The sequence below is a fragment of the Pristis pectinata genome, chromosome 25 (assembly GCF_009764475.1).
Source record: "Pristis pectinata isolate sPriPec2 chromosome 25, sPriPec2.1.pri, whole genome shotgun sequence".
Taxonomy (NCBI): Eukaryota; Metazoa; Chordata; class Chondrichthyes; order Rhinopristiformes; family Pristidae; genus Pristis; species Pristis pectinata.
In genome coordinates, this window is record NC_067429.1 from 13408285 (window position 1) to 13419223 (window position 10939).

General features: G+C 40.7%; 1 protein-coding gene across 1 annotated transcript in view; it reads right to left on the bottom strand.

The window, feature by feature from the left end:
* vat1 (vesicle amine transport 1) overlaps positions 1 to 9913 on the bottom strand; it is a 41105-nt gene extending 31192 nt beyond the window's left edge. Inside the window, exons 1-2 of the mRNA XM_052038712.1 lie at positions 9239 to 9913; positions 4029 to 4239 (exon numbers count right to left, since the gene is read on the bottom strand). Of these exons, the coding sequence (XP_051894672.1) occupies positions 4029 to 4239; positions 9239 to 9550 (523 nt within the window). The 5' untranslated portion in view covers positions 9551 to 9913. The remainder of the gene's footprint in view (positions 1 to 4028; positions 4240 to 9238) is intronic.
* Between the last annotated feature and the right edge of the window lie 1026 nt (positions 9914 to 10939).

A 10939-nucleotide genomic window follows, 5' to 3' on the forward strand; every position in this document is an offset into this window, starting at 1 on the left:
GTCACTTGATAATGACCAAAGGATCTGTCCTAGTAAAATTCAAAGGATACATTTTGGTTGGGTCCCCATGAATTAATTCCCCTGCTCAGAGGCTTGGGACCTACAGTGTTCACCCAGAGCAGATGGGCTTGGTTTAATTTTTCCATGCAAAAGACAACAGGGAACCCATTTAGGACCATGCCAATAAAGCTGCCCAAAATTTTTTGCACTCATCTCAAAAGCAATCCAGGGCATTGTTAAAAAGCTAAACAAATGGTCATCATTCTGCTATCAATCCAAAACTCTGGTAATGCATAACATTTCATAACTATGCTTTTACAAAAATTTGCTAGACTTTACTTACTGCTCTTTTAATTCTACAGGAACCCATTTTTATGCAGCTTTGAACAATTTCTTGGAGCAAGCATAGATTCAGGAAAAGACAAATGGCTTATGACCAAAGAATATGTTTGAAAGTAAAACACCATTAATCCACAATGACAACCATCATCACACCAAAATTCAAACTAGTTCTGAAGAGTCAGGTTTCTAGGTTAAGTTGTCATCTTAGTTTGTGCAGCTTTACATACTAAAACCTATACAATTACTACTCATCTTAATGGCTTACTCCTTTCAGGGTACAGGATAAAGGGACTTTTCAGTGACTGATAATCTGGATTAAAACAGAACAACATTTAGACTCCACACTGCTTGTTTGTTGGGTTTATTAGAAAAGATAAAATAATTTGGCAGCTGTAACAAGTCACAACTTCCATTTGATATTCTTGCACTTATAACTTATCCTCCACCACACATTTTAACCTGGTTCCATCTCCCAATTTCTTTATTTAATGCAGTAATTCCCAGAGCAAATAGCCAACTCATACTTCAGTTAAGCATCTTATGAATTCTATTATTGGGCACCAGCAGTCTCATGGACAGAGCCAAGTGCTTCAACAAAAGTGTCCCTCTGACAACACACTAGATCTGACTCCTTGCCTATAGTATCCATGTGCCTGTTCATAGGCAGGTTGGATGCAAAGGGCTCATCTTACTGACACTGCACACCCAATTCAGGAACCCAGGGACAGACAGTGAGCTTAGTTCAGAAATCTCACCCTCCCTAACACTTGGCAGGCTATAGCCAGAAGGTGAAGCTGGGGCCAAAGCTTTTCATATTGCAAGAACTTTAAAAACCAAAAGCTTACTTTACCTTTTACCTCTATTTGCCAACCTAGAATCAATGGCACATGCAGGAGGGAAGGAGGAAGAGACATGTTGCTGGAGTGACTGGTACAGGATTTGAAAGACCACTCCCCAGCATCATTGGTCTGACGAGTAGCTACACATCCATCTTATCTGACAAGTCATCTGGAGATGAACTGAAGCGACATGCTAAGTTAAACTTGGTACAAGCCCCATTTCTGGAATGCACCCTTCGCAACCAGAGTTGTATTTTTGGCCTTCCAGGAATGATCACCAGAAGTGTTACAGTGGAGGATGGCCAACCATCCCACTTGGTTGGGACATTCCCAAGTGAAGATTTTCCATCTTTGTCCTGTGATTAAACCCAACATTTCTCCCACATCCTTTGAACCAGAAATTTGAAGAGTAAACCACTTGTGCTCACTATTGAGCTCAGACCTTGTAGTGTTCTTCAGACTTGGAACCAACTCCAGGCCATGGGGTGGGAGGAATAAGGCTCCAGGTGGCATCAGGGTCTCCTGCAATACAGTTATATGGGCAAGGCCAAAATGTACTTAGCCCGTGCACTAGTCAACCGATAGCTGGAAGAACCTTGTCCTCTTAGCCAAAAACTGAAGTGTTTGTCAAAACTAAGTACAATTTAAACAAATCCAAATTAAAATGTACTCAAATCCCTCAATTCAAAGAAGTGGAGAAGTCATTCTTGCACCAGGTTTCATTTGCCAGTTACTGGTGTGGATTTCCCACTAATTGTTTGGGAACTGCCACAACTCAGTCCCTTCACTGTAGTAGGATGCAGTGTAAATCGAGAGGAGCAGCTCAGCCCAGCTTCTGGGTTGGTGAAGGGGATGAAAATGCAGTTTCAGAGGTGCAGCCAGTGGTGCTCCTACCTCATAACTGCAGTGGCCCAGGTTCAGTACCAGAGGTTGGGATTATCTGTATGAAGTTTACATGTTGGTCCTGTGATCATGTTGGCTGTCTCGGGATGCTCTCATTTCCTCCCCCATCTTGTGTGGGTAGGTAGATTAAATTGGATGCTGTAAATTACCCCTAGTTATGTAGGCAAATGGTAGAAGCTGGGCAGACTTGATGGGAATGTAGGGAGAATAAAATGGGATTAGTGTGATGGGTGTTTGACCAATACAGACTTGGTGGACTGAAAGGCATGCTGTACTAAGCAGCTGTTTATAGTGTTGGCAAAAGGCAACAACTTCAGATTTCACTACAAAATCTGGGCCACTTACTACAATTGTGGATAACCAATTCGGATCAGTAGCAAGAACTTAGCTCAATCTTCATGGGTCAATCCTCTATGCTATTAAACTTTTACATAGGTAGGCTGTAGCAAGTGCATCCGTAATGGTGATTATTCCAATTGGCTTTTTATTTTACTTTAATTTTATCAATGGGAGTTCCCTACTCACAGCTGTAGCGGCTCATTGCATTCCACCCTGGTTTACAGAAGGATGCCTCATGATACAAAGGGAACTATTCCCAAAACACTGATAGAAGCGACTTCATACAAGGAATCCCACTAAACATCCAACTCTTGCTTCTTAAAATTTTTCTGATCTTATCCATCCTAAATCTTCCATTTTATAACAGTTGAAAGTATTTCAAATGGCTTGCCACTTTTGCAAAAGGAAACTATTAAATATTTCTAATGTTTGGGTTATGTTAAGGAATTGCTTCAGTACACTTCAAATTAGTCTGAATGATCCCAGCCTAAGAACTCTGATCCATGGAAAGTGGTCTTAAGTTGATGCACCTTGGCCTAAATAATGTTTAAGGGCAAAATACTGTGATCTTCCTTCATGCACTCAAAATTCATCTGCTGCCATTACTTAGAATTCTTTTAGAACATCTCATAGAAAGTCAAACCACAATATTTGTATTGCATCACTATTTGGAGCAGGCTGCCATTTGTAAAACCTTTGTGCAAATTAACTACTGCACTAAAAATATTTTAAGTATGGAAATTTGTACATGCGCGTTGCACAGTCCAAGTTCTAGCAAACTTTGCCGAGGTTTGCTGCTCAAACACCAAAAACCATTGATTAGTATTTAAAAGAACAAAATGGAAACAGATGAGATCAGAGAGCATCTGTGGAAAGAGTAGATTTAAGGTCAGAGACCCTTCATCAGAACTGTTGACTGGTCACCATTTTGTTGCCACTTTTAGGTTGTGTGCCAGTTGGCCTGCTGCATTACAACTTCAGAAATTACTCAGATTGCAATATGCATGTTTCACCAACAGAAGTTTCTTACCAGTTAACAGCAACAGTTGAGTCCATGAGGGAAGAAGTGTCCACTACACAACTGAATACCAAAAGGCAAACACAACTGGTAGCTGATAATCACATGCCCTTGGAGGAAAAATATCTATCACCACCCCTTTGTTCATGCAATAACTTGAATTTTTTTTTAATGAAAATCTCACTCATGGAGCTCAGACTCAACATGACAACTGAATGCATTTTGAAGTTGAAGGTTAGTGTTGAAGGAGAAAGGGTAACTGATGGTGTTTAGGATGATACAATGCTGCAGCTAGTAGGGCTATTGCCTCATAGCAGCGGAGACCTGGGTTCAATTACGACCTCAGACATAGAATGTTCTCCCCATGACTGCTCTGGTTTTCTCCTACATTCCAAAGATGTGCAGATTGGTAGGGTAATTGACCAGAGTAAGTTGCCCCTAGTGCATAGTGAAGAGGTAGAATTTGGGGCAGCTTATGATCAGCACAGACTCAATGCATTCAAGGGCCTATTTCTGTGCTGCAAGTCTCTAGTACCCAGGGATGATAGTTTAATATAATGTACATAAAACCAGAGAAAGAAACTTACCAGCTGCCATATGGATCAGAATGCTCTGATTTGGACGCAGATTTGCATAGTCATAGATCATCATGTATGCAACGACATAGTTGACTGAGATAGCAGCTGCATCTTGAAAACTCATCCCATCAGGCATCAAGAATGTATGATTGACTGTAGTTGCCACCAGTTCTGCCCAAAGTCCTCCATCAACATTCATCACAATTACCTTGTCACCAACCTTAGAAGAAATGGTCAGAGTTAAGAATAGACTTGGTAAACAGCTGCTAAAAAAGTGATCCAGGGACACAGGTTGAGGAGAATGGGTGGTGTGAAGTGGGTGGAAAGGGTGGGGATCCAGGGGTAGTGCAGGTACCACATCTTCCTCAGCTTCTCCATAGCATTTAAGCATTTGGGAGAAGAATTGCATTCCCCTTCCCAGGATTCTGCATTCAAAAGTATCAGGGAACACTTTAATGGATACTTCCAGATTACTTTACATCAAATACATGAGTGCTTTGGTGTCTGATGCAATTATCAGAACTGGGCATGGAATTATACCTTTCCTGTGCAGTACTCTTTTGGGACAGTTGCAGGGTAGATTAAAACAAGTAGTTGAAGCAATCATCCCTTGCACTCCCAGGACATTTAGACTTTTACTACTGCAGTGTGACAAATTAGAATTCTTGTAAAATCCATAATTAACTGCAATCCATTCCAATTCCTGGCCCCCATCTTTGGCCTTTGGCCAGTTTCCTCCCACAGGTGAGAAAAAAAGTGTAGTGCAGAAGTTTACAGCACCAGACTTATGAGCAAAATATTTGTTCGTGCATTACTGCAATGTCCATCCATCACTCCCACGTGAAGGCAGAATCTGTAAAGCACGAAGTATGTTCCTGTGCTATTTCTACTACAATCCAGTCATTCCCAATCCATTGTTCTTTCCTCATAGCTCCAAACCATTCTGCCTTCAAATATTTATCCAAATTAAAGCCACAAGGCAACATTTAAAGAGGAAATTGTTTCACCACAAAGCAGCACAGAGGAGCAACATCCATACTCCAAGTCTGTGATGATCTCTAGTCAAAACCTAGTGCTGGAAGACAAAATTGGTCCTTGTCCAAGATCACCCATGAGGCATAATCTGAGACTGGGCAGGCAGTCATAGTAACCAACCCATGGACTACATCCAAGCAGACATTGATATTTAACCAGTTTCAAGTTTTGTTTTTTGTTCAATTCTGGCCCAGGGAGTGTTTAGGTTTAATATGTAGCCGCACCTCTTACATTGAAAACTCTCATGACCATAAGACAAGAGCACAATTAAGTCATTTGGGCTGTCTCAAAAAAAACATTGAGTGGAGTAAGAGGTTTAAAGTAAGCCTGGAAATAGAATGCAAGCCACATTCCTTGTAATGTTCAAGGTGACTTAATTGTATTATTCATAGATGATACTAAATCATTGGGCTCAAATCCGACAGTATCAGTCCTACTAAGAAACAAATCAGCAATATTAGTACTAGCATTTGAGGTTTGCTAATATTCATAGCCCTTGAAGGCACTGCTACAAGGGACCAACAGTCCACAGTGAATGATGAAATAGTCCTTCATGCAGACTCCTTCCATATTGTTAATCTCAGACAGGACTATTAGAAGGAAATTTAGAAAAGTTAACTTCTCCCCCACCCTGCCCCCAAAAAGCAAATTCGTCCACAATTCAGTACCCTGAAGCAGCAAGTGTGTGTTTTTATGCAAAAAGAAAAGCCCTTTTCTTTCTCCTCAGTGCCCCTCCCCCAAGCAGCTGCACCCACGGCACATTCAGAAACAACTCCATCTTTAGTGACACTGACTCTATACCACTCGAGTCTGTAGAGATTTCTTCCAAATCTAATACTAGCATCTGTTCACGATAACGAGCTTACAATGATGAGTTGTTTAATGAGGGTCAAGGGACAGATCTATGAAAAATGTTTCAAATACAAGACTAGTTTTTAATCTGGTCTTTCTTTTACAAACCACAAATTGTGCATATTCAAAAGGTAGTATACAATTGGAATAGCTTTTGGACGATTTCACTTTAGGTACTACCCAAACTACAATACAAAATCCAACATAACTTTAATATTTCAAAGCACATCCTTGAATCAAAAAGCTTAGACTTAGCTAATGCTTCACAAAGCCAAAAAAAGTCTGTTTTTACACATCCAAAGACCATGATCTAGTTTTAAAGTAATAATGTTCCCATTTTGAATATTCAGGGATTTAGTCCAGGAACATCTAACTAATTTCATCCAACCTCCCCCCCCACCATAAAAGAGCTCAACATTCCACATTCAGGTTTCATCAACACACCAAGCCACTGAAAGCTCTGCTGCTCTCTCTTGTTTAATCCTAGGTTTTACCAACAACCAAATAAACAAGGGTGCATCATTATTTTAAAAAAAGCAGCAAGACAAAAAAACTAGACCCTTTTACAACTCAGACCTCAGCCCAGATTCACACTTATCCAAGAGTTAGGCAAAGTACTTGAATTTTTAAACAATTCTTTTCCTTAAGAAAAACTTTTGTCATTGGGTTTTCATATAGATTTCAACAACAGTGCCCCAACTGCATTGTGCAGACCAGACAAAATACTGTTTTAAAATTGTAGGTCACAAACCTGAACAGCAGAAGGCTAGAGTCCCTGAAGCCTGTTCTGCCTTTCAGTAAGATCATGGCTGATCTGATCATTTACCTCAACGCCATTCCTTCTGACCCTTAGTAACCTTCAATTTATCAAGAATCTACTTCTTCCTTTAAAATATTCCAAGACTCCACTTCAAACATCCTTAGAGGAAGGGTGTCATTGACCCAACTCAGGAAAAATTCCCCTTCATGAATAGTTGACCACATCATGTTTTATGTACACAAGTGATTCTCTCCACATCCACCCTGTCAAGACCCCACCCCTCAGAAACTTGCATTTCATTTATGTCCCTTCTTAGTTTTCCAGACTCCAGTGAATACAAGCCTAGATTGTCCAACATTTTTCCAACCCGCCCCCCCCAACCAAATAAGAGAATCCACCCTTTCCAGACAGTGCCTAGTAGATCTTTCCTGAATTGTTCAATGCATCTTCATCCTTTCAGGAGAATAAAAATATACACTGTATTGCAGGCCAAGCACAAGGGAATGTACAGATGCAATTACAAAGTTTAAGATGCATAGTTAAATAATTAACAACATTCTTTCTGAAGCAAAGTCAAAATTTGTAAGCAAAGGTTGAGTGGATGTACACAAAAAAAGTACCAAACTGCATTCAAACACAACACACCTGCAAGAGTGGACAAGACTGTCGAGGAAGTTAGGTGTAGGTGGCACCTATACTGTGAAGTAATCTTCCAGAATTTGAGCCACAGACCAATTTCCTAGCTCATTTCCTAATTGACCCATAGTTTTCCCCAGAAACAAAACTCACATGCATGAAGGTGTAGGGGCAGAGTAATAGGCCATGTTGTGTAGAGATTGCACGATGGATCAGGTTTAATGGACCAATCTTTTCCCACCCTTCATTTTGGAAATTTGAGCAACAAAGTGTGCACAAGCATAAATTTCTTCTACAAATCGTTCCATAATCCATTCCACAATGGTGGATAAAAGCCATGTCGGATGACTCAAACTTTGATCTTTCAGGGCAACAGGTGAGGAATTCAGACCCTCTTTCTTGCCCACTCAGCTCTATCCACAAAGCAGCACTGTATACACCTTCACTTTATACCATGCACATGTCTGTCACTGGAAGAACAAGGAGAAAAAATAGCCAGCTTTTTGCTTCAAGTTTTAATTACTGATGTATGGGCAGCAAAAAAAAGACTAATAGTCAAAGTCAAACACTTTATCCTAGAGCAAGGCTTGTTCAGGAGGTGAGTGTTATCTGGGCTCACCTCCTAATACAAAGTTCTTTCCCTACTTCTCACCTCCTCTGATCCCATAACCTATTCCTCCAAAACCTAATAATTCTACCCTCAAAGCCACTTCACGGGAGCTAGATTGCTGAATTCAGGTCAAGCACCAATTCCTTCCCCAAAGCTTCTGCCACACTCTCCTCTGAACCCCATTGCAACCCTCACCCATCCCCAAACATTTAAGATTTGGGCATCCCTAGCACTGGCTCAGTACTTTTGTTTTGACCTGACTACATACCTGCAGCTAATCACCATGATGTACTATATTAATCAAAAATAAAAGCCCCAGTTATATTAATAACCATAGATATACACCAGAAAGGAGCCAGCGTGCAAGCCCAGTGAAATAACACAAATTCAACAAGTGGAAAAATATCACTTTTTAATGGCAGAGAAAGCAACGTACAGTCTGCAAAAAAAAAAACCGCACTGCTGCAGGGAGTGGCCAGAGGTCAAGGAGATGAAGACTTGGGCACCTCCCACTGCAAGCAGCAAGTTAGTTGCTCTTTCACTCTCAAATCTTCTATCCATTAATCAAATTGCATATTAACAGCAAAGAAAAAGAAAATTAATTGTTTCAACCACAGGTATGGAATGAAATGGCAGTCGAGGCAAAAACAATCAAGTATCCAGATTAACATTATGTCAATAGTGCGGCAACAGGAGAATGCCGAAGTGTGAATAGAAAAAGAAAAGGTGAAATGCGTAATACGTTGGAACCTTTGCAGTAATATGGGACGGGAATGGAATTACAGAGGACAGGTCCCGTTAGTCAACTGAAAGGAAATGGAAGTGGTATCATTTCCAAACTTATTCAAAACATCTGGCGTTCCACTTTCTTTTAGGAACACGCGTAGTATTCTAATGCTTATCTATTGCTATTTTTAAAAACTCATCAACAAGCCAATTCTGTGGGACGGGGTACGTTTTCTAAATGCAAAACACCCCACATTCTCACCACACACACTCTCGATGTTATGAAGGACGGTGCTGGTGTTTGGTACAGAGATACTGATCGGAACACAACCAGGTGACCCCCGGGGTGGTGGTGGTGGTGGTGGAAGGTAGAGAAAGAAAAAAAGTTTTCTCTACGTTTCATTTAAAGTGAAACGGCACACAGGCTACAAACAAGTCGCTGGGTGCAAGGAAATTCATCCGCAGTCACCTCGACCCGTTGTTCTCAGAGAGAAGGGCGGTGGCTTTACTTATCAGCATAGCTGGACTCTTTCCTCCCCTAAAACTTAATTGTCAAAGGACTCGGAAGATGAAAATAATAATTTACAGGTAACACCTTACCTTTCTATCGGTCACATCGTCCCCGATGGCTTCAACAACACCAGCGCACTCACTGCCCACAGAAGAGTGTTTACTAATCGTACCCTGTCTGATCAGCAAATCGGAAAAATTCAAACCACAAGCCTGCACTCGGACTAGGATTTCACCTGATTTGAGAGTTGGAGCACCCTTCTTGACTTCTACCTTTAGTTTATCATAACCCCCAATGCCAGTGAGCACAATGGTTTTGTAGGAAATCTCTGGCTCCTGCTCTTTGGTTTCTTGATTAAGCTCCTGCTGCTCTTTCGTCTCTTTGACTTCTTCCCCAGTCATTTTCCCCCGGTTGCTTTCAAAAGCCCTTTTAATTAATGAAACACAAGACAACAAAAAAAACACTACACTGAATGCAGGCAGCAACAAAACAGATCTTCAGAGGAGCACCAGACCAGCTCTCCAGTTGCAAATACAGCGACTGAATTGCGGGAGTACAACCAATACTATTGACCGCAATGACAACATGGAGCTGAAATTTAAAGTGCACATAGAACGTCACTGAACCTTTAACCAGTAGTTTGATTTTTAAAGCACGTCACCCTTCTATTTTTTTAACCAACTACATGCAAGCGTTTCAGCCTAACTAAAGTACTGATTTTATGTAGTTAACCATTTTTTTTAAAAAAATGCAGATTATAGTGCCCAATTAATTAAGCAGAGCTGATACATTTGAAGGAACCGACCCTCCTCCCCCAGTTCTAATCTATGTCAAAATATGCCATTGGTCGCTCTGTGTGATCACATGACCATGCTGTATCTAGTTCAAACGAAGACCTATTAAATCGTGTTTACGCTCACCAAATATGATAATATGCCTCTGAAAAAATAATTAATACACTTTATTAAAAGCGATTTCCCAAGCACATTGAAGGCAAGGTTAAAAACCCAGTTTTGAAGCAGAATTTGATTTTTTATGGCAACAATGGGAAATATTAAAATGTAACTCAAGATAGTGGCTGTTGGAGTTACAGTAAATTATCAACATGGGACCATTCCCACTATAATTTCCCCCATATAGATTTAATTAAAACATAATTTGGCCTACTGTAGCTTATAACAAAAGACATTGCCAGGCCCATTATACTGCTTCCTGTGAATGGTTGGTGAGGATGTTTGCTGTGAATGTGGCTTGAGCAATTTTTCTTTGTCAATCCACGAAACAACGTGCACTCTACACAGTTTGTTTTACCGGTGGACTTCTGTTTTCTTGTGTGAATGCTGACAGTTCAGATTATTTCCTAGTGTCAATGCTGCGAGGTTACATTTATGCTGTAAAATTTGAGGAATTTTGGTGAATAGCCAGGGAAAACTGTAAGGGGAAGGCGTTCTGGTATTGGCACAGACTAAGACTAAACAGCTATTAAAAGGATTGTTTCTTCATAATGATTTAGAAAGAGGCCATTTGGTCCATTAATTCTATGCTGGCTCTTCGAGCAACCCCATCAATTCCATTCCCCTCCCCTCCATTCTATCACGTGACTGCACTAGAGGTAATTTACATTGGCCAACTAACTGACCAATCAGCACATCATTAGGATGGGGCTGGAAACTGGAGGAAGCCAATATGATTAAAGGGAGAACATGCAAACTCCGCACAGATGGTACTGGAGGTCAGGATTGAATCCGAGTCTCTGGAGCTATAAGGCAGCAGCATATCTACTGCAGCAC